The sequence below is a fragment of the Ziziphus jujuba genome, chromosome 8 (assembly GCF_031755915.1).
Source record: "Ziziphus jujuba cultivar Dongzao chromosome 8, ASM3175591v1".
In the NCBI taxonomy this organism is placed as follows: Eukaryota; Viridiplantae; Streptophyta; class Magnoliopsida; order Rosales; family Rhamnaceae; genus Ziziphus; species Ziziphus jujuba.
Window position 1 is genome coordinate 7471810 of NC_083386.1, and position 25129 is coordinate 7496938.

At 33.0% G+C, this 25129-nt stretch overlaps 4 protein-coding genes across 9 annotated transcripts; 1 reads left to right on the plus strand and 3 right to left on the minus strand.

Annotated features, from left to right (window-relative positions):
• Nucleotides 1-5480: 5480 nt before the first annotated feature.
• On the plus strand, nt 5481-6713 carry LOC125421505 (receptor-like protein 7). The gene has a single exon (XM_048470696.2). It carries the CDS (start codon nt 5481-5483, stop codon nt 6711-6713), a length of 1233 nt encoding a protein of 410 aa, XP_048326653.2.
• Nucleotides 6714-8198: 1485 nt separating this feature from the next.
• On the minus strand, nt 8199-14203 carry LOC107413006 (uncharacterized). Its single transcript, XM_060819788.1, has 4 exons — nt 14198-14203; nt 13651-13844; nt 8983-9163; nt 8199-8751 (listed from the first exon to the last, which is right to left on the minus strand). Exons 1-4 carry the CDS (start codon nt 14201-14203, stop codon nt 8281-8283), a joined length of 852 nt encoding a protein of 283 aa, XP_060675771.1. The 3' UTR covers nt 8199-8280.
• Nucleotides 14204-15334: 1131 nt separating this feature from the next.
• On the minus strand, nt 15335-17118 carry LOC132799092 (uncharacterized). Of its 3 annotated transcripts, none has more exons than XM_048471061.2 (3): nt 16645-17118; nt 15812-16077; nt 15335-15716 (listed from the first exon to the last, which is right to left on the minus strand). In XM_048471061.2, the coding sequence occupies exons 1-3, from the start codon at nt 16972-16974 to the stop codon at nt 15653-15655; spliced, it is 660 nt and encodes a 219-aa protein (XP_048327018.2). In that variant the 5' UTR covers nt 16975-17118; the 3' UTR covers nt 15335-15652. The 3 variants fall into 3 exon arrangements, with proteins under 3 accessions (XP_048327018.2, XP_048327017.2, XP_015876337.3); XM_048471060.2 differs by having other exon boundaries at nt 15852-16077; nt 16645-17117; XM_016020851.4 differs by having other exon boundaries at nt 15335-16077; nt 16645-17117.
• Nucleotides 17119-21882: 4764 nt separating this feature from the next.
• On the minus strand, nt 21883-24283 carry LOC107413008 (structural maintenance of chromosomes protein 6A-like). Of its 4 annotated transcripts, none has more exons than XM_060819933.1 (3): nt 23784-24283; nt 23511-23616; nt 21883-22167 (listed from the first exon to the last, which is right to left on the minus strand). In XM_060819933.1, the coding sequence occupies exons 1-3, from the start codon at nt 23935-23937 to the stop codon at nt 22056-22058; spliced, it is 372 nt and encodes a 123-aa protein (XP_060675916.1). In that variant the 5' UTR covers nt 23938-24283; the 3' UTR covers nt 21883-22055. The 4 variants fall into 4 exon arrangements, with proteins under 4 accessions (XP_060675916.1, XP_015876339.3, XP_060675917.1 ...); XM_016020853.4 differs by having other exon boundaries at nt 21884-22167; nt 23871-24283; XM_060819934.1 differs by lacking the exon at nt 21883-22167 and adding an exon at nt 22356-23199.
• Between the last annotated feature and the right edge of the window lie 846 nt (nt 24284-25129).

Here is a 25129-nt window from a genome sequence, read left to right on the forward strand (position 1 = left end):
AAAAACAACAAAAAAAAAATGAAAAATGAAAAATAACTACTCTTTTTTTTTTTTGAGTGGAAAAATAACTGCTTATTAAAATGCGGAAAGTGATTTATGCTTTAAGCCTCCACTCTATTTTTTTTCCCTTTTCTCTTCTCTTTCTTATTTGTCTCCCTTATTTTCTTTATTATTATTATTATTATTATTATTTTTCCGATGTTGAGATTATTTTTTTTTATTGTAGCATATACTACTATTTTTTATTTTTCTGAGTTGGGATGGGTTGAGCACCTAGTCCCAATGCAGTTTTATTACTGTTTACTATTTTATTAGGTTGTGTTTGGTAAGCGGGATTGGCCAGAATTGGATGAGGCTGTGTGCCAATCTGATGTTTGGTTTTACAATTTGAAATCGGATCATCTTGTCCTAAACAGTATTTTAATCCCAGGGACTCATCTCACCCGTCTCCCCCCCGGTCATTTTTGTCCCAAACTCAAACGAACTCAAACGAACAATGTCGTTCTAGCTCATGGCTTAAATGGTCCTCAGAATATCATCCACTCCATAGAAATTCCCTGAGGTGCGAGCATAACTCCTCTGTGGGGAAACAATGGTGAGTCCCAAACGTACAACCCCACTGCCACAACCGATGGATTTCCCCAACAAGCTGAGAGAAGGTCTCAAGGCCTCTCATGGTGCCCCAAATAGTATTGGCTTTGATATTAGCAACTCCACCATGGACTGCGATAGCGAGCGAGGAGGACTTGTCGACGCTGTGGTGAAGCTGCGCACTAAGGTCTGAAACCGTGATAGTGATCGGCGGCTGGGGAGAGGTAACGGTGGGATTGGGCCAAGAGAAGGTTCTTGGCTTGGGCTAGACACTGATGGTCGCAACAGATTGGGTCGATTGGATTGGAGAGGTGAAGAGACAAAACATGAAGATGAAGATGACGATGAGGAGCACTGGATTAGCCTTGAATTTCATTAATTATTTTTATTTTTAATTAATTGTTATTTATAAAATATTATATTATAATTTAGTTTTAATTTATTTTTAAAATTATAAATTAATATAATTTATGAATGTAATAAAAAATTAAATTTTATATGTAAATACAAATATATAAATTTATAATATTAATTAAATATATTATTTTTTATTATAATTTTTAATTTTTTTATTTTAAAAAAAATAAAAAATTATAAAATAAATTAATTCAATTGCATCAAATATGAAATAACTAGATGAATATTTAGTCTGAAATTAAATACTACCTTAAGTCTTTCATCCTTTGCTTGTTGGCTACGACAAAATCTTTCATTGAGCAAATAAAATAAGCAAATAAAATCTATAGGATCGCCCCAGTCACATACGGGTGGACCCAGCATGGTGGGTCCCATAAATATATCTGAGTGGAGCATCCTGTACAGCAAATAGCACCGTCCCATGGGAGTCTTTTCCAAGTCTTGGCAAGAAACTGAAAAACCCACTTTTTGTGTTTGAAAGTTCAAAATTAAACAGAGCAGGTAGAAACCTTTAAGCAAACACCACTAATCTTTTTCCTTTTCCTTTTGTTTATATTAGTTGACTAATTCTAGAGAATTTGAACATGCATATAAATTAAAACAATAGTAAAGAATATAATCTATCCAATGACAATATATAATAATAATTAACCTATAATAGAAAAATAACTAATAAATTAAATTTAAATATAGAAGAGAAAAGAAACAGTGGTTTTCCTAGTCTTTTTAGTGTTCGTTTACTTGACTTGGTGAGGTGTTTTTGACGCAAATGTAGATGTTCATAAGCAGCAAACGGAACTATATACTGGCCATGGCACTTAACCCTCCCTATTTCTTATTTTCCCATTTCTATATTCAAAAAAGAGTGGATATTTATATTAGAAGGTTATATAAGTGGGGCCGGCGTTTGGAGTGGCTCTTGCTGACATTGTGATGAAGAGGACACCTGGATAGTTTGTGGAGATGCTCTATCCAAAAGGAGAAAGAGAAGGAGGGAACAGAGAACTTGAGTAGTACTAAATATCAAGCTATCCTGTCTATCTGTTTAACTATGACCTTCCTATTTTATTTGTATATATATATATTTTTTCTTTTCTCAATCATTATGTTGTTTAATCTTAATTACTCTGTATTTTGTTTATATATTTTTTTTCTTTTCTCAATCACTATATTGTTTAATCTTAATTACTCTGTATTTTGTACTTCTTTCCTGACATTTCAATGGTGTGAATTTGTTTATTACAATGAGGTATTGAATTGGAAACTTACAAATTAAAAAAATAAAATAAAATAAAATAAATTCTATTTGGTGATTGTGTTAGTTTGAACTTTGAGCTTCTCTTTGCAGATACTACACTAAATACGTAAATATGGTAGAACTCAACCGTTCAATAAATATGGTTTCTTTCAATACAATATCTAACAAACTACTAGTCTCCAAAACAAATATGGAATAAGAGCTTTGACATGCTGAGGGAAATCTTCATAAGTTGGAAATGTACCATCTCCTATTGCATAACTCCTTTCCATCAAGTAGAAAATTGTGCCTATTATGAAGCACAATGCATGCATAGTGTGTGAGAAATAAAGCACACACCCACAAATGCATTCATTATCTCAAGCAGGCAATGTGAGCAAACAACAACCCCAAACAGACCACCTTTAGGATCTTTCTCATCCCTTTCCTCTTAGATGGAAAAATAGTAGTGCTGGAAGAAATTAAATCCAACATATCCCTAACAGAATCAGCACAACCTCGCACAAAAGGTACGTAGCTTAAATCAATTGGTGGGTCAGGTTAAGCCTTTCCTTAGGCTCTGATCATAAATCATGCTTGCCTTGACGGTGAAGTAACTCGATGAGATCACAATACCACTACCAACAACCATCTGATCACCATTCAACTACATTTACACCATTACTCCTCAACATTTTCAATCCATATGTGTAGATTGGTGTTTGAGTGTTTCGCTAACTCCCTCATGAACTATATATCTATATATATTTGCTCGGTCCTATGTTGTAAATTGTCTCCTAAACTATGAGATTAATATCGTTACCCCTGAATTTTTGTTAACACTACTCCATGAGATCAATATTGTTTGATTCCTTTTGAACGGTTTAAATATCATGGAAATCCATATGTGGGATGATAGAGATTATTTTCATTTCTTCCAACTCCATAATTGGAAATATATATATATAAATATATATATATATATTTTTTTTTCTAAAAAGGAGAAACTATATAATGATGTGTTAATATCAAAATATTTTCAAAATAATAATATTATGGGCATCAAAATATTTATCAATTTTCAGTATCTTTGAAATTTGATGCCTATAAAATTTTACAAATCTATCTAAAAGTATTCAGGTAAACTGTCAATTTATATTTCAAAATTTTCCCTATATATATATATATATATATATAAAAGATGTGATATTTAGACAAAAATGAAATGCGAATGGACATTTTTATAATTTACAAAAATAAAATGGTATTTATGCAACGCAGGTAATACAGAGGGTGTCAATGTATTTTCTCCACAACTAATTAATATTCAATTATATTCTGCCCAATTATGCAATTGAGCAACATAGAAATAAATTAATTAATTAATTAACTTATTTAACAGTTAGCTAAATCCTCTTTTTGTAAAGTAATTCCACTTAGAAGAAGCTTCATTAGAAATTGTAACTTTACAGCTCATGCAGGCCAAAGTTACTCTACCTTCCATGAACTTTAGAAGTTGTTTTCCTTGTGGATGCCCGGTAACAACTTCAAGCTCATGAATCACGACTCTACTATGCCATCGCATCATGAGGCAAAATGACCTTTTTGTTTCTCTTTTTCTTTTTCCTTTTAGTGGGAAAGAAGCACCAAATCTTAATCTGTGCATACTGCAGCTAAAGTTATACGGAGTATGAACATGTTTACATGTGGTAAGGCAATTTCTTATCTCTTTAATCAATGGACACTCCTAATGGTAAAAGCAAAATGATCTGTGTTACAACTCATAAGGTTTTTACAAATGACATAGCACGGTAACTGCAGCATGTGTAATCCTGTGCATACCAAGTTTTTTTTTTCCACTGATGATTTCAAGACGGCTGCCAAATCTCAATTTGCGAATTCTTTTTTTCTCTTTCAAGATTCCATATAAGAACCGCTGCAAAAACACTTCAGATCCTGTGCAACTTAATAAGAAATCCATCCAAGATGTGCTTTTAACATAACTTTGGGTTGGTGCAACAGACTTTGCATTGCTAATTAGAGTCAAAAGTTTGTCTTGTAGTTTACAAAGAAAACCAAAACTCGACTGGATTAAAATTTAAAATATCTTCCTGAATAAGTAACTATTGTCTCAATTTCATAATCACATGAGGTTTGTGTGGATTAACATCATTAAGAAGCTGTCACAAGAAAGTAAATTTTCCCCCTGCGAAAATGTGCGACTCTTGCATATGAATATTCTGAATATGGCCACTAATTATTCTACTTTATCTCACCATTGGAAATGCTAGCAGTAGCTATATGCACCATCTTTACAAAGGTAACCTACATAGATGAAAGCCAAAGTGCGCGTCAAAAGTAGGGAGATATTTGTTTCTCTTACAAAGAAACATAACACGTTCATAGAAAGTTTTAGCACAGACTGAAAAACAGAACGTCTGAAATTGGTCGTTAGGTAGCAGAATAACAAACTAATGTTAGAAAAGTTAAACCCTCACAATGTTAAACCACCATTTATCACCAAAGCTATATCTACGATCCAACAGACATACAAATTCAAGGGCCTTAGACATGCCAAGCAACCCAAGCAACAATTCAACACAAATACAAATTTAAACTGGGATACCAAGATTAGAATACAAGACCTTTCAGTCACCAAGGCTTTGATATCATATTAAATTACTGGTAGAAAATGGATCTAATAATGTATATCAAGCTTATTTTTTAATACATAAAATCACAATCAAGTTACAAGCTACAACTTGACAAATTATATCTGATATCAAGCTTATTTTTTAATGCATAAAACCACAATCAAGTTACAAGCTATAACTTGACAAATTATACGGTGACTATTTTGGGTATAAACATGAAAATAAAAGGCAAGCAAAATATTCATTTCAAACTAACAAGATGGAAAGTTACGGTTAATATTATTAATCTTACCACAAACATGTTACAGTACCACACTTTCAAAGTAGGAGAAATTTTTTTCCAGCAAATCCTTAGATAGAATTCACATTTGATTCTTTTTCTTTTCCTCAAGCAAAAAAAATTTTCTGAAAAATAAAAAGAAAAACAATAATAATAATTATGATGACAAACAAAACATTGAAGAGGGGGGAAAAAAAATCATTAAAAGTTAAGTACGATTTATCTCAACCTCTCTATTTCTTTTCTTTATGGCCAAATCCCTTTGGAAATTTCCAACTTGACCAAGTTGTCCTTCCTCGACATGTCTTACAATTATGATCCAGTTATTGAAGAAAAGTTTTTGAAGCTTAGAAATCCCAACTTTGAAACGCTACTTAGGAAATTGACCACGTTAGAAATACTTGTCCTTAGTTGTGTAGACATATCATCTAAGGTACCTGATGCACTCACAAACTTCACTTCTTTAAAAGAATTGCATCTTAGAGATTGTGAACTATATGGTGATTTTCCTGCTAAAATTTTTCCTTTACCAAACCTACAGAGTTTGAATTTGGAGCTCAATGAGAATCTCACCGGCCATTTGCCTGAATTCCAGAAAAAAAGCCCTCTTACAAGATTGAGAATAAGGGGTACCAACTTTTTTGGAACCCTACCCTACTCAATTGAAAAACTTGACTCGTTAGAAATATTAGAAGTTTATGAGTGCAATTTTTCAGGGCCTATTCCATCTTCACTAGGTAAACTTACGCAACTCACATATCTGTATCTTTATAACAATAGTTTCAATGGTAACATTCTGTCTTCTCTTCAAAACCTCACCCACCTCACGGAGTTATTGCTCAACTCTAATCAATTAACTGGTCCAATCCCACCATGGTTGGGGAACCTTACCAAACTAGCTGAGCTATGTCTTCAGGAGAATCTATTGCATGGTCAAGTTCCCCAATCATTATCTACACTCGTGAATCTTGAAAATCTTTTCTTAAACCTAAACAATTTGGGTGGAAATTTGAAGTTCGACATGTTTTTAAACAACATGAAAAGTCTCACTCAACTCCAACTTAACAACAACAATTTGTCATTGATCTTTGTAAAACCAAACAAAAATGCAACAGTTTCAAAATTCAAGCTTTTAAGTCTGAATGCATGCAACCTGAGAAAATTCCCGTATTTTCTCAAGCATCAAAACGAACTGGAGTGGTTGGTTCTTAAGAAAAACAAGATAAGAGGTCGAATACCAAATTGGATGTGGAACGCAAGTGTAGATACTTTGGTCATGTTTGATGTTGTTGACAACTTGCTAACAAGCTTTGACGAACTTCCTGATCAGGTTCTTCCATGGGTCAACTTAAAAGATTTTGATATTTTAATGAATATGTTGCAAGGACCACTACCAATTCCTCCACCATCCATCTTTGGATATGAGATCTCAAACAACATACTGACCGGAGAAATTTCACCTTTATTTTGCAACATGAGTTCACTTAGCATCCTTGATTTGTCTAATAATAACTTGGGTGGCATAATTCCGTAATGTTTGGGAAACTCGGGCAGTTCTCTGTCAGTTTTGAATTTAAGAAACAATTCCTTTCATTGCATCATTCCTCAACTATACAGCAACAATGCAAGTCCGTTGAAAATGATTGATGTTAGTTATAATCAGTTGCAAGGGATGCTACCACGATCATTGTCCAACTGTTCGATGCTTGTAGCTATTGTCGTCTCGAACAATCAACTGCATGATTCTTTTCCATCTTGGTTAGGATCTCTTCCATCATTGAAACTTCTCATGCTGCACCATAGTGGGTTCTACGGTGTAATTGGGGAACCCGAAAAGGATTTAGACTTCTCCAATTTGCGAGTGCTTGATCTGTCCTCTAATAGTTTTACTAGTGAGTTACCATCTCAATATGTCTTCAACTAGTATGCCATGAAGTCTATCAAAATCAGTGGTTTGAGATATATGAGTGCCATGTGGAACGTTACTTTTGCAAAGAATTATCAAGTAAGTGGTGACGAGCGATATAGGATCACAATAATGTATAAAGGGGTAGCTATGTACTACGAAGCCATCCAAGATATCTTTTTCTTCATTGATCTATCAGACAATGGATTTGAAGGAGAGATTCCTGAGTTGTTTGGAAAGCTAAAGGCCCTTCACTCTTTAAACCTTTCCAACAACATACTCACTGGTTGCATACCTTCATCGCTGGGGAATTTAACAGAGCTTGAATCATTGGACCTGTCTCAAAACCACCTCTCCTGTCATATCCCTCAACAACTGAAGCAACTTGGATTCCTCTCAAGCTTTAATGTCTCCCATAATAATCTCGCAGGGCCTATACCTTAAGGGAACCAGTTTAGTGTGTTTGATAACAGTTCCTTTTATAAGGACCCAGAACTGTGTGGCAATCCATTGTCTAAGAAATGTGGAAATTCACAGTCCTCGCTACCACCTTTTGAAGAAGATCACAAGGATTCAAAGTCTATATTTGAAAAATACTGGATATTTATATTGACAGGTTACATAAGTGAGCTGGTTGTTGGAGTTGTTCTTGCTGACATTGCAATGAAGAGGACGCCTAAATGGTCGAGATGCTGTCCAAAAGGAGAAAGCGAAGGAGAGGACAGAGAAGTACTTGAGTAGTACTATCAAGCTATGTATCTAGTTTAATATGGTCTTGTATATTTTATTTGTAGTTTTTTGTTTTTATTTATTTATTTATTTATTTTTTAATATCTATGTTGTTTAATCTTAATTAGTCTTGCCTAGTGTTTTTTGTTATTACTATGTCATTTCAATGGTGTGGATTTGTATGTTATAATGAGGTATTGTACTAGTTTGAACTTTGAGCTTCTCTTAGAATGTGCTACACTATATAAGTAATATGGTAGACCTCATGCTTTCAAAATATGCGGTATGTTTCAGTATAATACTCTTGAAAAATGAATTATATAATTAAGCACCAAAATAAGATGGACATATATGCATATCTGTAAGAGTGTGTGTCTGTGTGTAAGCAGTAAAATGAAATAGCAGCCTTCTAGCTACCTTAATTTTCTGCATAACCAAGTATAATTTATAACAAAAACAGTAGTCTCTAAAACACATATGGAAGAAGAGCTTTGACATGTTGTGGGAAATCTTCAAACTTGGAAAGGTACCACCTCCTAGTTGCATAACTCCTTCCCATCAAGTAGAAAAGCGTGCCTATTGTGAAGCAGAATGCGTAGACTGTTTGAGAAATAAAAGACACCCTAACAAATGCAATTATCTTAAACAGGTAGTGGGGGCCAATGACGAGCCCAAACAGACCACCCTTAGGAATCTTATACTCTTTCTCACCCTTTCCTCTTAGTTGAGAAAGAAGGTAATGGTGGTAGAAATTCCCACATATACCCGTTAGAAACAGCAAAACCCCAATGTACTTCAAATCAATTGGTGGGCCTTGAAGCACTTGTGTTAGGTGCTGAGTATAAATCATGGTTGCTGTGGAAGAGAAGTAAGTCAGTGAAATCACAATAGCACTATCAACAACCATCTGTCCACTAAATCTGTGAACAAACAGAACCTGCAAAAAAATAATTAGATAAATAAACTTGAATCACATCATGGATTGGAAAATTCAAGATTTGGAGGAAAAACACAAGTACAGTGTACATTAAACAGAGCATTTAGTGCTTATTTATAAATCATCAGGTATAGACTTATGCAAATAATATATAGTGAAAGTGATCCTAAATACTGGTATACAAGCTGACATGAATATGCAAGAGAGAGAAAGGAAATTAAAGTGATATACCTCAAAGATCCTTTTGAAGAAATGGAGGGCTAGAGCATATTTAAGCAGCAGAACTCTGATATCACCATTGGAGAAAAACAGCAAAGATGTGAAAGCAACGAGAAAGGATGGAGTATAAAGAAAAAGCATGCCTGTTCTTCCTGACACCCTTAATTGCTTTGTGGGTCGTTGATGAGAATTAGTAATGCTAGAGTCGGTGACCCAAATTCTTGTTGATCCAATCCGAAAAGCTCGCTGTGCGACCCATTTGATGAAATCTATTTTGAGAGAAAAAATGGGCTTTATGGTCGTTTTTCCCCGTCAAGGATTTTCCACGTAAATCTATATGTTGTATTTTATTCTTCTATTGCTATTGTTTTATTCTATTTTCCATAACAAGTGATATCAGAGCCAAGCTTGTTTTTTCGACAATGGCATCTGTGAAGTATGATATTCTGCTATTGGATCGCGACACCAAATTTGCGTTATGGCAAGTTAAGATGCGGGCTGTTCTTGTGCAGATGGATTTGGAAGATGTGCTATTAGGGTTTGATAAAATGCCCTCGTCTTGGACCTCGGAAGAGAAACAACGGAAGGATCATAAAGCCCTAACTCAAATTCAACTTCATCTCTCTAATCAGATTCTGCAGGACATTTTGAAGGAGAAAACTGCCGCTGCATTATGGCTGAAATTGGAGAAATTATGCATGACGAAAAGTTTGACTAGCAAATTGCATCTGAAGCAGCGATTGTATTCTCATCGTATGTCTGAAGGTATGTCTTTGGCTGATCACTTAACTGTCTTTAAGGAAATTGTTGCTATTTTAGAGCTATGGAGTTTAAGTATGAGAATGAGGATTTAGGGTTGATTTTGCTATGTTCGCTGCCTTCTTCATATTCGACTTTTAGAGATACAATTTTATATAGTCGTGATACTCTTACTTTGGAAGAGTTTTATGATGCTCTATTCTCTAAGGAAAAGATGAAGCAGCTTGTAGTGGGATCCGAGATTCAAGCAGAAGGTCTTGCTATTAGAGGTAGGACGCAAAAGAGGAATTTTGGTGGTGACGGAAGAGACAGATCAAAATCAAGTAACAAGGAAAAGGTGTGTAGGTATTGCAACAAGAAAGGACACATTAAATCAGAGTGTTATAAATTACAGAATAAGAATAAGAGGGTTGTTGCTAATCAAAAGGGAAGGCAACAGGACAATTTAGGCTAAGCTAGTGTTGCAGAAGATAATTACAGTGATGGAGAGCTCCTTGTTGTCTCTGATAACTCGAAATCTAGTGATGAGTGGATTCTGGATTCTGGCTGTATGTTTCATATGTGTCCCAATCAGGATTGGTTTTCAACATATAAACTTGTATCTAAAGGTGCTGTGTTGATGGGAAATTATGCATCTTGTAAGATTGCAGGTGTTGGAATAGTCAGGACTAAGATGTTTGATGGAGTTGTCAGGACACTGGGGGATGTGAACCACATCCCAGATTTGAAAAGGAATCTCATCTCATTGAGTACTCTTGATTTGAAAGGGTATAAGTACACTGGTGAAGGTGGAGTTCTGAACATTAGCAAAGGTACTCTCGTTGTGATGAAAGGGCAGAGAAAATCTGCCAAGTTATATATCTTGCAGGGCTTTACTGTTACAGGTGATGCAGCTGTTGCTACGCGTGCTCTGTCAGAGTCTGATATCACTAGACTTTGGCATATGCGTCTTGGTTATATGAGTGAGAATGGCATGGCTGAGTTGAGCAGAAGAGGACTTCTTGACAGTCAGAGTATTAGTAAATTGGAGTTTTATGAGCACTGTGTCTTTGGGAAGCAGAAGAGAGTCAGATTCGCAAAAGGCATTCACAACACCAACGGGATACTTGATTATATACATTCTGCTCTATGGGGACCATCTAGAGTGCTTTCTAAAGGAGGTGCCAGTTATATGTTAACCATTATTGATGATTTCTCTCGAAGACTTTGGGTATTCTTTTTGAAACAAAAGAGTGAAGTTTTTGCTATGTTTAGAGATTGGAAGACCATGTTAGAGAAACAAACAGGGATTTATGCACTGACAATGGCTTGGAGTTTTGCTCTGACAAGTTTAATGGCTTATGCAAGTCAGAAGGAATTATGAGACACCATATAGTTCGTCAAACTCCACAACAAGACAGTGTAGCAGAGCGAATGAATAGGACAATAATGGAGAAGGTACACTGCATGCTTTCTAATGCTGGTTTGCCAAAGTCGTTTTGGGCTGAAGCGGCTTTTACAGTTTGTTTTCTCATTAATCAGTCTCCTTCAATTGCTATTGACAAACAGACTCCTCTAGAGGTATGGTCTGGTACTCCTGTTGATTACTCTAATTTGAAGATTTTTGGATGTCTTGCATATGCTCATGTTGATAATGGAAAACTAGAACCCAGATCTGTTAAGTGTGTTTTTCTGGGTTATAAGTCTGGTGTTGGATATAAACTATGGTGTTCTGAAACTGGTAAGCTCATAATTAGCAGAGATGTTATTTTTGATGAAAATGCTATGCTACGAAATTTGCCTTCTAGTGATTTTTCTGATACAAGTAAGCAAAAATCAAGTACACAGGTTGAGTTTCAGATTGGGTCAGGATCTACATCAGAGTTGACACCTCAACCTAGTTCAGAGACACATGGTGGTGCTGTCCCTACACCACCACCTCCAGCACCACAGTATTCGATCGCTAAGGACAGGCCTAGAAGAGATGTTAGACCTCCACAGAGATATGCTAAGGTTGATTTGGTTGCCTATGCCTTGAATGTAGCAAAGAGTATTGATTCAAATGAAGAGCCTTCTACTTATTCAGAGGCAGTTAGTTGTGATGATTCTGATAGGTGGATGATTGCTATGCAGGAGGAGATAGAGTCTCTACATAAGAATGGCACATGGGAGTTGGTAAGATCGCCCACGGGTAAGAAAGTTGTTCGTTGCAAATGGGTGTTCAAAAGAAAGGAAGGGATACCTAGAGTTGAAGAAGCCAGATATAAGGCAAGACTAGTTGCAAAGGGTTATAGTCAGATTTTAGGTGTTGACTTTGCAGATGTGTTTTCACCAGTTGTAAAGCATAGTTTAATTAGAGCGTTGCTGGGTATTGTGGCTTTGCATGATTTTGAGCTTGAGTAGTTAGATGTAAAGACAACATTTTTACATGGTGAGCTTGAGGAGGACATCTACATGCAACAACCAGAGGGCTTTATAGTTTCAGGTAATGAGGACTATGTGTGCTTGTTGAAAAAATCTCTTTATGGTCTGAAACAGTCTCCCAGGCAATGGTACAAGAGGTTTGACTCATTTATGATCTCTAATGGTTTTAAGAGATGCAATTACGATAGTTGTGTTTATTTTAGGAGGAGTGATGATGGGTCGTTTGTTTACTTACTTTTCTATGTGGATGACATGCTAATAGCAGCCAAGGATAAGAGAAAGATAAGAAAGGTTAAAGCCCAACTTAGTAGAGAGTTTGAGATGAAAGATTTGGGAGCGGCAAAGAAGATTCTAGGAATGGAAGTTCTTAGATATAGATAGGCAGGCAGATTGTATCTAAGTCAGAAAGGATATATTGAGAAAATACTTAGTAGGTTCAATATACAGAATGCCAAACCTGTTAGTACACCATTAGCAGCTCATTTCAGTCTTTCATATGCTTTATCTCCGCAATTAGATGATGATGTTGATTATATGTCTCGAGTTCCATATTCTAGTGCAGTGGGATCTCTCACGTATGCTATGGTTTGTTCACGTCCAGATTTGGGATATGTAGTTAGTGCGGTTTATAGATACGTGGCGAACCGTGGTAAAGAACATTGGAAAGCAGTTCAGTGGATTTTCAGATACTTGCGTGCCTCTTCTGATGTTCGTTTGCAGTTTGAGAGGACTAGAGATGGAGTCATTGGGTATGTAGATTCTGATTTTGCTGGAGACTTGGATAAAAGAAGATCTCTCACTGGGTATGTGTTTACTATTGGTGGCTGTGCTATTAGTTGGAAAGCTACTTTGTAGAATACAAATGCGTTGTCAACTACTGAGACAGAGTACATGGCTATTACTGAAGCTTGTAAGGAAGCTATTTGGTTGAAAGGATTATTTGGTGAGCTTAGTGATGATTTGTAAATTACCACAATATTTTGTGATAGTCAGAGTGCAATCTTTCTCACAAAAGATCAAATGTTTTATGAGAGGACAAAGCATATAGATGTTTGGTATCATTTTGTGCGTGATGTTATTGCTTGTGGTGATATTGTTGTTCACAAGGTGAGTACTCATGATAATCCTGCTGAGATGATGACTAAGACAAATAGCTAAGTTTGAGCATTGCTTGGACTTGGTTGGTGTTCGTTGCTAAGCTTTGGTTTTGTGTGGAAAAGGATGGCAACTGTTATCGAAGATTGGAGTTTTGTGTGTTTTATTCCTTATATGGAATTCGTGTCAAGGTGAAGATTGTTAGAGTTGGTGATTCAAATTCTTGTTGATCCGATCTAAAAAGCTCGCGGTGCGACTCATTTAATGAAATCTATTTTAATCACTCTATTTTACTCACCTTTTGTACCAATTTTCATTAATAAAAGTTTACCTCTCTTTGCTCATGGTTTTTCTCCATCAAGAGTTTTCCACATAAATCTGTGTGTTCTATTTTATTATTCTATTGCTATTATTTTATTCTATTTTTCATAATAAGTAACATTCCAGAATTTTAAGTAATTCAAGTGCTTTCCTACCATCTCTGAGATCCCATAAAGAGCTAATGAAATTATTGATTTCTTGCTTGAATAATATTTTCTCTCTTTAGATGTTCTGCAAATGTTCCACAGGAAAGGCCGAGCTGAAGTGTTTGTTTTTTCCCACCGCCTCTCTTGAACCTGTTATCCGGAGATCAACACTCACCCACTTGACCACGTGAACTAGGAGATGGGGACAGGCTAAGCTGAACTGTAATGCATATACAGGTGGGACAAAAAAAAAAAATATATATATATATATATATCCTTTGAAAACAAAGGCATCGATTTGGTGCGTGGGAAACCACTAAAAGCAAAAACGTCTTGAATTACGTGATCATTTATAAAACTACCAAACTATAAGATGATGTTCTGCACAACTTTAAAGGGTAAGATTTAATTAATAATATTTTTAGAAAAAAAAAAGATTTAATTAATAATAATTTATTGTGATGGGTAGGTCCAAATGCAATGCACTTGAAAGATAATGTCACCGACATTAAACTACAACATTTTTATTTTTTTATTTTTTATTTTTTTAACTGCATCAGCTTTTTCGAGTTGGTGTGGACATTTATGTATGAATGGATAAATTGTCTGGTTGTAGGGCAAATGAAATTGTAAAAGTTAAATTGTATGCATGATCTGCTAAATCCTGAAAAATGCATGTGGATATGTAAACCGATCATGATATATGTATATAAAATTATACGTGAAGAAATTTTATACTTTTTTTCCCCTTTTTTTTTTGGTGAATGTAAACAAATTTTATTTGATATGGTGGTCATGTGTCAGGAAAATGGGATTTCATGTTCAAACTGTATTTTGGTAATCCGGTGAAACAATTTTTTTTTAATAAAATGAAAAAACAATAGTATATTCTCATTCATTGATTGGTTAATGGGAATAAATAGGAGTTAACGGGACGTTTGGATGAGAGGAAAATTGATTTCTCAATTTAGTTTTTTAGAATTTAATTTTTTAATAATTATTTTTTTTCTTGATCTGTTTGGTAAGTAATAGGAAAGTTGGAATTGATAAGTAATTAAATTTAATATTGTATAATAAATTAAGGATAAATATGTATTTAAAAAAAAATTAAAATTATTTTATCTGGCATTCTCAAAATGACACCTATATAGATGGGAATAATTTTTCCACATATTTTCTTATATTTGTGGAAATTTAATTTTCTGAATCCATACTTTTCCACTTCACAGTAAAAATTCAAATAAAAAAAATTATCACTTTCTCAAAAAAATTAAATTTCCATTAATTTTATCTTTACCCAAACATACCATAAAAGTAAAAAAATTCCATCAATGATTTTGTCATGATCTACTTTCCTCTTTTTTTTTTTTTTTTTTTTTGATGGAATTTTATTTATTTATTCTTTTGGTTGAAATAGGGTCTTTTTTTTTCTTTTTTTGAATTATGGTGTTGGGTGAAAGAAGCTATAGCAATGGTATCTAGGCTGATTGAGACCCGCAAGTTGGTATGGGCAACAGAAGCAGACACGTGGTTTGGTCAATAAAAGATTGAGGAATAATTAATTACACTATGGAGCTTTCAAACCGTGGACCAAAAAAAGAGAAAATCATCAAACAGAATTTTGTGAAAAAAAAAAAAAATGAAAAAGTAACTTCTTACTTTGTATTGATATTCATGGAAAATTCCTCTGTTTTTAAACAATGGAGACAATTTCTTAATTTTGTATATAAAACAAACTCACAATGATATATATAGTCGCAACACCAAACTATATATATAGTGTAGATAAATTAACAAAAGTGTTATTAGTATATGTCTCTCAATTAAGCAACTTATTAGTCGAAAAACACTTTTAATATTAAGCAAGAGTACTCCATATATCTAATATTAGCGGCTAAGTAAGTACCCTTAATTAAAAGATGTATGGAATAAGAGCCTTGATATGTTGAGGAAAATCTTCAAACTTGGAATGATACCATCTTCTTGTAGCATAACTCCTTCCCATCAAGTAGAAAAATGTGCCTATTGTGAAGCAGAATGCATAGAGAGTTTGAGAAACAGAGGACACCCCAACAAACATAATTATCTCAAACAAATAATGTGGGCAAATAACAAACCCAAAAAGACCTCCTTTGGGAATTTTATACTCTTTCTCACCGTTTCCTCTTAGATTGGAAAGGATGTAGTGGTGGTAGAAATTCCCAAATATTCCTATTAGAAACAATACAATTCCAAAGTACATCAAATCGATTGGTGGCTCCGGAAGACCTTGTGTTAGCTTCTGAGCATAAATCATGGTTGAAGTGGAGGAGAAGTAACTCAGTGAGATCACAATAGCACTATTGAGAACCATGTCACTGCTAAATCTATGAACAAACAGAACCTGCAGAAAAACATGATAATATAATATCAATTGGTCATTCAATATTATTTTAAATATACATAAAATAAACATATTATCTGAGGGTATATATTGAAGTATATATAAACCATTGGTTGAGCCTGCTAATGAGCTTTTAGGAAACGTAGGTGCTTCAGACGTGATATTAGAGCTGAAAATCTTGGGCTCGAACCCTATTATTACCACCAGCTTTTCAAAAATTATTTACTCATTTATGTGTTGGGTCTTGTCAATTTTTTGTTCAACTGGACTGTGCTATTCAAACTAATCGGCCTAAAAAAGTGGATTTTAATCTGATCCTCCAATTAAATAAATGTTCTTTAAACAAACATCGGATAAATAGTCTAGTAGTTATTCTTCTTTTATGAAAAATGAAAAGAAACAATCTAATTGGATCAATCCCAGTTTGAGGACGGGATATAGTTAGTAGTTGCAGATATTATATAAAAACGTGTATATATATATATATATATATAAAATATACGGCCATATGTACATCAGCATAATATATGAGAGTAAGGAAATTAAATTAAGAGATATATGCTATACCTCGAAGATTCTTTTGAAGAAATGAAGGGCTAGAGCTGAATTGAGCAAGACAAATCTGATATGGTGATGGGGTAAAAGAAGCAAGGATATGAAGGCAGCAAGAAAGGCAGGGGTATAAAGAAGAAGCATGCCTGCTCTTCCTGATAGTTTTATTTGCCGTTTAGAAGTTGAATTTTGAGAATTAGAATTCCAGAATTTTGAGTAATTCAAGTGCTTTCCTCTCATCTCTGAAAACCCCAATATAGCTATCGATGTTAAACTTATAACTGACATTGCCTTGATGAAAACAGAAGGAGGTGGTGGGAAGATAAACCACTGCAACAACATCATGGTTATTTGTTGAAACTTTTGTGTATATAACTCACTCTGTCTTTCTCAATCTTTCTATCTCTCTTAGATTTTCTGCAACGCTTCACAAGAAGAATCGGTAGAAGTCTATCTACTATTTATAATCCAGAAAACAGCACTAAATATATCTATATATATATATATATATATATCTCCACAGAGAGAGAGACAGAGAGAAAGAGAGAGAGAGTTTCGTATAAAACACGGGCAAATTTTCGATATACATTTAACCCATTAGCTCTGGTGGGTTACATCATTCAATTCATATGATCTATAAAATATAACCTATATAAGATTACATGAAATTGACAGGGACTACCCTTGATACCATGGGTATGCTTGCTTTTTACGGCAAAATTAATTCCTGAATGAGAAATTAATTTTTGTGTGCGTATAAATATATATATATATATATATATATATAAAAGAAAATCAAAAAATTATTTAAAATATATTAAGTTTTTGAGAATAATGATAATTAAGTTGGATTCAAAACTTAGCAATTTTGTCAATTAATTTTAAAACACATGTAAGATTTAGCTTGAACAAAAAAAGTGGACGGGTTAGAAATGTGAGGGTTAAGATAACAAAATAACGTATAACATAATATAAGAATTCTCAAGGCAAGATTGCAGTGATTAAAATCCATAAAGACCTTTGTTTGTCATTACAAGATTTTATATTATTTAACTAAATTCATATAATTCATCAATATATTTTTGAATTTCAACCCCTAATCAAGATTAATAATAAGACCTTTATAGTAAAATCTTCAGCACAACCTTAATTCTAGTTTAGATGCAACTATATATCCTAATTGTTAAATTCATGGATAATACGCATACGAACATATTTTTGAGGGGAAAAAATAATACTTCTGTTTTTTGCATTGTTTTCATTTATACAAAAAAATAAATAAATAAAAGTTATTTTTTGAAGTTAAAAGTTTAAAACATGTATTAAACTTATTTTCGTATTATACGAGTGAGAAAAAAAATACATTTGTTTGAAGAAAGTATATATATTTTCAGTTATTTTTCACCTTTACAACAACATAAAAAGATGTGTATAAGATAGAATTTTTTATTTTATGCTTTTAATAATCTGTTATTTATGATTCCTTGATAGATTAATTAAATTATTATATCTAACTAATAGTTATATTTTTATCGTGCATATTAAAAATAATTGATTTTAATATAATATTTAGTACCTGTATTTTTTTAACTTAATATATCATACTCGTATGAACCGAATTTACAAACTTTCATCCAATTTTTCTCTGTTTTTGTATATAATATATTTTATAAACATATATACTATATATTTTTTACGATCTTGTATTTAACTAACTATACTATAGAGTATGTATTAGTACAAAATCAAAGAGACAATGAAATGCTAGGCTTCTTATGAATATTGCTAATAATAATAGAAAGATGATTAAACAAAGATTGTTTATGAAGATTACCACCACAGAACTCCAATACAAAACACTCTTTGTATCCAATATCACAATAATAAATTGAAGAATTAATTGTATTTTAATACCCAATACTTTAATCAGATTGCATATTAGGCCCTCAAATTTGAAACGTTTTACATCAAATCCTCAATTTACAACTTTTTTCACATTACCTTGATTTCGTCTCAAATTGACTAACCTAAAGTTTAAAAATTAATAAAATTGAATTTTTTTTTAATTTACAAACAAAATAAAGAAAAAAATAATTAATTAATTAATAAAAATAAGTCAATTTTCATACTAAAGTACAGGGTTAACGTTACACAATCTATGATGGGATGTCATATAAAATTTATGCATCCCATTATATGTGGTGACATATTTCCCTACACATAAGTTCTTAGATAAATATAAATTTTATTCTACTGGATGGCATCACCTGTTTTATCGTGTGCGGAGGTAATCGAGAAAAGCAAACTCTCCATATTGAGAAATTGTCTGTGCTCAAGATAATCTGTGTAACGTCTTCCAGTATGATGGGATTATATATATATGTATGAAATCTATAGTCATTGTCGTTCTCAAATTTAAGGCTGATGAGTACTGAAAGCGCTTGTGCTAAATGTTGGAAGTTAACTGGTCATGGATTTTCATAGAACTGAACCAAACATTGGTGGAAGTAGGAAAAGATCGTTTGAGAGCGGGTGGGGGGCCGGGAAGTATCTGGTCAGTCTAGAAGTATTGATAAAAACAAAGATGATAAGAAGATTCTGATTGACAAAAATTTGATTGGATTATGCCAAATATATGGTTGATGGTGAAGACAATAATTAGCTTGTAAATATTGCTAGCTACGATCAAACTAGGTTTCTGGTCAGTCTAGGTTGATAATAAAAACAAAGATGATAAGAAGATTCTGATTGCCAAAAATTGGTTCGATGTTGCCAAATAGTTCAGGGTAAATATTGTTGGCTACCATCAAAATAGCTATTACAAGTAGGCCCCTTGGCGCTTCCTTAATCAAGTTGGGGAATTGTTTGATGCTCAATAAAGAGGAGATTATTTGGTAAAGTGACCTACACATCACCGGTAGACAACATTAAATTCACTATAATTAAGGTAGAAGGGAAGTTTATTCATATTAATATTTAAATTTCAAATTTAAAAGTGTATTTTGAATAATTTACCATTAAGAAAATATATATAGATGTAAATTCAAACACTGATAATTTATCCTTCAATGAAATATAATATTTTTTTTAAAAAAATAATATATAATTAAATTTCAAATTGGTTCACTAATGATTTGACATATAACATTTTTCTTTTGGAAAAGGTTACGATTTGATCTTTTAAGGTTCTTTGTAGCATAATTTAAAAAATTCCATGTGTAACAAACAAATGAAAAATAAGTAAGTATAAAAATATGCTATGGAAATACAAAAATAATATTTATGAATTTATAACCTTTCAACTGAGTATTATCGAGTGCCTAAAGTATTTTTTACCAATTTTTGAATACCTTCACTTTGTGTTAGTATTTTAATTTGTCTATTTGATTTTTTAGAGGATTTCTGTTTTGTTTTTTTTTTTTAAAGGAAATGAACTACCTATGTTGAAAAAAAAAAAGAAAAAACTAAAACTAGCTGCTGTGATATATATATATATATATATAATATATAACCGTATGTGGTGTGGGATACGGGATTTTAAGTGTTGCATACAAATTCCATACACTTGTTACATGTAAAAAGCACTAGTATAGGAGGGATGGGTTTTATTTTATTTTATTTTATTCTTTTGCCAACAGAAATGATTTGATGGACCCAGTTTCTACGGCAGTGGAGACCTTGACTCAGGGCTGGCCCAAGGAGAGTAAATCAATATGAGCATGGTACTTGAATAGTATCTTTAAATAAACAATCAAATTAATTCATGTATGTTTACAGGTTTTTTTTTTTTTTTGTCTTTATATTTCAACTAATGTATTTTTCTTGATCATTTTTCCACTCTTACTGCAATATTATGATCCAATAATTCGAAAATTTCAATAAATAAACAAATTAAACTATTAAAAAAAATTGCACACACATGGGCACACATTTTTAAGCTAATTTGATAATAACATTTTATTTAGTACATAAATTGTAAATAAACATTTAAAAACACAGCAATATTATCCATGAACAGTATTAATACTTCAAACAACTGCAAAGTGGTTGATCTTGGTTTTAATAAGCGACGATTATGGGTGGCTGCTTCGACACCTATTAATTTTAGAGCAACCACGGTTGTAGGGATTGGCTGCTACCGGAGGACCACCGCTGGAACAATAAGCCGGACGATTTTTTGTTCTTCTGCATGGATCCAACACACCGGGATCTATGGAACGAGCTCCTTCTACATGGTTCACAAACACCATAGAAAGCACAACCAAACATAACATAAACAATGTCGTTATATTCATCATCATTTTCATTTTGTTGATCATTGATCTTTGCCAAAAGGTCTATGTTTTATTTCTCTTGTTTAAAATGGGTATACTGTAATAGATTTAATCTCATCGCTTTATATAGTCAAATTAAGAAAGTTAATTATAGTATACAGAAATAAGTTTAGGTTTTTTCATTTTTAAAATAGAAAATCAAAACCAAAATTTTGTTATCAAAGCGTTTTGATTGATAACATAAAACTAAAATTTTAGTTTCGTGTTCTTTTGGAAAATATATAGAAACTGTAAAGGGAGATAAGAAGATAAGGAAGCGATAAGCTGTTTTGTATTTCTCCCATTTGATCTGTAGCCCTATTTTAATATAGTCAATAACCATATAGTCAAAGCATCCAAATCCTCAGTTTTTCCAAGCAAAACTTTTAATCGCTAATAAGCTATATAATTCAAACCTCATGGGGAAAAAAAATCACCATTTAAATTCATGCTAGACCTAGCATCCAAAATATCAACTTCCAAACTAATCTATATGGTAGTAAGCTATAAATCAAAGAGCTTATAATCCCTAGTTACTTTCTTTACACCTGTTAATTATAATTATCTTTTTTTCTAATTATTGGTCCAAAAGCTGCTGCTAGAGTGTTCAAAAAATATTCTAAAAGTGCTTCAAGCTTCAAGCTTCAAAAAATTAAAAAATAAAAAATAAAAAAATAAAAAAATAAAAAAATAAAAAAATAAAAACTTCAATGAAAGTTGATAAAAAATAATTTTTCAATAAGCATTTTTGAAAAAGTAAAAAAAGAAAACAAAAATAGAAGTAAAGCTATGTCTACCTAAAGTCATTTCAATGAGGCTTCCACTTTTAGAGTACGGATGACACTTTGCTTTGAATCATCCCATCCTTGCAGACTGCAATGCCCCACCCCTAGTAGGGTTGGAATGTCCAATTAAGGACGAAGCAAATTTGGTAACCATAAGGGGGCGTTTGGTACGCAGGATAGGTCCGGATCGGACGAGATCGGACAGGATAAGTTCGGATCGGACAGGATTGAATAGTGCAGTACTGTGTTTGGTATAATTCTGGACTGAATGTTGGACTAGTTGTCCCATGTTTGGTGCAGAATCGAACTGGATTAGACTATTTTATAATTATAGTTTTATTTCAGAAATCCTATGCTCTATAATTATGACATCGCCATATATTTCTGGCTTCAAAGCATCCTCCCCTTCATTTTTAATTTCTACATGAACATTTGCATAACTGCAACAAAAATAAAATAAATAAATAAACAAACCAAATTGAACTATTAAGTAAGTCTTAAAACACTCTTTTGCAAGCATAGGAAGCACATTAAAATATCTCAAATGCAGAAAATGCCTCTTGAAAAAAGAAAAAAAATATAAACCAACTATATGTTATTCACAAACTTGATTCTCTGTTATATTTACAGTGCTCCCACTATGCTTCAGGCCACTGAAAACTAAAAGAAAGTCTGAAACAATTTCAACAACCACCTTAAACGCAAATTAAGAAAGATCTTTATGGATACTTCAGGTCTAATGAGATAACTAAAAGTGTCTCACTCATTAAAGCAATACTGCAGGCTACAGAATCACTAATCAAAAGGATCCAGTTAATGGTTAGAGTAAAGAAGCACAAGAGAAAATACTGATGCCCAAAGAATGAAGTTTCTCTCAATGTTAAAGGAAGAGGGAAAATTTACATAATATATCAATAAAAGTTTAACAGCATTGCAAAAGTAAGACTAATCCAACTTGGCCTAAAGAAATTAGATACTTAGGTGAATGTAAGAAGAACTAAAGCTGTACGGAGACTGAGAACTGGTTGAGAAATCTCCCAATTACAAATCCAATTAACAAGGATATCAGAGAATCACTACTCTTCCAGAACTTCCCATCACCAATCCAATCAACAAGGTTATTAGTAAAACACTCCTTTCAGATAGAACTTCCTAAATTTAACTTATCTCTATCCTCTTACAGTAGGGCCCTGTACATCAAGAGTGAAATGCTTTATCAAAGTAAACATAGTTCATATATTCTAAATTTCTAGACAGATCAATGAATTTTTATTACTCACAAACAGCCATGAGAATATTAAACCTGTACGAAAGGTGGCATACAAACAAAAATTGTTATAGTCCGTTGTTTCTCTGATGGACTTGTATCAAAAACACCGAATTCTCTCTTAACAATCCTCAGCAGGTACAGCTACAAACTTCTCAGAAATGTATATCCTACTCTACAACTTGTCATCTGCGGACCTTCTACCCTACAAAGTCAAGCATTCAGATTTTCACATCTAAATTAAAGTGATCCCTTTTCTAGCAAGATCTGCGATTCTCTATTAGCACAGTGGCATGGCGTTCTATGTGGCCAATTCTTTTAGCTAGATGTCTCATGACGTCAAAATGAAACACACCTTGAAAGGAATATGAAGCACAAACCTTTCACAATGACAAAATGAAAAGATTTTATTTCAAAAACATAGAATTAACTTCTATGATGTGAATGTTTCTCATTAACCTGCCCCAAAAAACCAAACAACAAACAAGAAAAAAGAATGGCAAGGCGAACACAAACCTGCAACCAGTTTTAATAAAATCCTTCAACGTTGAAGCCCTTTGAGTCCCTTTAGCTCGACACCCAAATGCAACGCACAAAGCAGTAAGTATCGCACTCTTACCACCTGTAAACACCATCACACCAAAAAAAAAATAATAATAAAAGAAAGAAAAAAAATATTGCATTTTTAAAATTAAACTCCCAACAGGCTGCTAAAATTTAGACTAATTGCCTATCTAACAAATATAATTGCGCTCAAACACATACACTAAAAAAATAAAAAACAAAAACCTGAGAAAATTGAAACCATAGGCAAAATCAACAAATTCTGGATGCCATAAACCCTAGGCATAGAGAAGATAGAAAGAGGAGCCTTACTTCCATTTTGACCGGTGATGAAATTGATGGAGTCGCCGAGCTCGATTTCCAGGTGACTGTGGCACATGAAGTTCTATAGCCGGATTCTTTTAACGACGCCTGCCATAGGACAGTGAAACACGCTGGAGATATGATCGTTCATGGCTGAGGCCGAGTTCTGCTTCTTCTCCTCCTAGGGTTCCGAATAAAAAAGAAAGTGGTTTAGACTCAACCGCCAAGAACCTTCGCGACAAAGATTCCTATCAGTGGCGGGAAATAAAAGGACTTGATGCGGTAGAAGAGAGCTCAGTCGGACAAAAGCGACCCAGCCTCCAGATGGGTCAGATCTATCCCTTTCATTTGGGATAAAATGATCAACGGGACAAACCTGTCTCCCTCCCATTTTTACTTTCCAAACACCGGACTGGGACTGGGTCCTGTCCTAACCTGCCCAGTCCTGCGTAACAAACACGCCCTAAGGCGAGGCAGAAAATATAATCTCTATTGTACCCTTTCCGTTTACACTATATATATATATATATACAAAATAAAAAAATATTATTATTATTTATGTTTTATAATTTTTTTTAATAAATTATATATGTATTGGTTTGAAAAGGGAGATGAGAATGTTAACAAGTTTTAAATATATTTATTTTTTTTAAAAAAAGTAATTTTTTAAATATAAAATAAAGAATAATTAAATAGGTAATCGAGATATGGAATGGAGATAATACAATTTCTTTTATGTAACCAGCAAATACACAACCATTTTATTCTGAAGCTTCATCTCATGTAAAAGTGATGTAAGGTCTTGAAAGAAAGAATGTTATATTTTGATGACCATTCGAGATATATTATTTTTTTATTTTTTGAATTATTTACAATAACTTTTTGTTATTTAAGTATTTCAAATCTATAATTATTTAGATTTAAATGTAAATGATTTCTTAACTAAGTTAATTTTAATTGACATTGACATTAAAGGTATATTCAACTTTAATTGATTAAACATTTTCGAATAGTTCAGATTCATATTACCAAATAATATAAGAATATTCATTTGCAAACTATTAATTAATAAAAATAGCCTGTAGCCAAAAAAAAAAAAATGCACACTTCCCCAAAAATTAATAAAAAAGAACATTGTAAAAAAAAGTCAGCACTAAAACTCCACTTATTTTCAAAGCAGGGGACCGGCGTAGTAATTTAAAAGATCAACTTATATAAAAAATATATATATTTATAAAATCTTCTTCGGAAATGATATAAAATACTTA

Excerpts from the sequence above, each read along its gene's own strand:
- LOC107413008 (XM_060819933.1), bottom strand. The coding sequence starts at position 23,937 with ATGTGCCACAGTCACCTGGAAATCGAGCTCGGCGACTCCATCAATTTC. Across the intron at positions 23,617-23,783 it reads TATGGTTTCAATTTTCTCAG|GTGGTAAGAGTGCGATACTT; the intron begins GTTTTTGTTTTT and ends TGGTGTTTACAG. Across the intron at positions 22,168-23,510 it reads TTTATTAAAACTGGTTGCAG|TTATGCAAATGTTCATGTAG; the intron begins GTTTGTGTTCGC and ends TTTTTGTTGCAG.
- LOC125421505 (XM_048470696.2), top strand. The coding sequence starts at position 5,481 with ATGTCTTACAATTATGATCCAGTTATTGAAGAAAAGTTTTTGAAGCTT.
- LOC132799092 (XM_016020851.4), bottom strand. The coding sequence starts at position 16,974 with ATGATGTTGTTGCAGTGGTTTATCTTCCCACCACCTCCTTCTGTTTTC. Across the intron at positions 16,078-16,644 it reads TCTTCAAAAGAATCTTCGAG|GTTCTGTTTGTTCATAGATT; the intron begins GTATAGCATATA and ends GTTTTTCTGCAG.
- LOC107413006 (XM_060819788.1), bottom strand. Across the intron at positions 9,164-13,650 it reads AATGTTACTTATTATGAAAA|TAATTCTCATCAACGACCCA; the intron begins ATAGAATAAAAT and ends CTCTAGCATTAC. Across the intron at positions 8,752-8,982 it reads TCTTCAAAAGGATCTTTGAG|GTTCTGTTTGTTCACAGATT; the intron begins GTATATCACTTT and ends ATTTTTTTGCAG.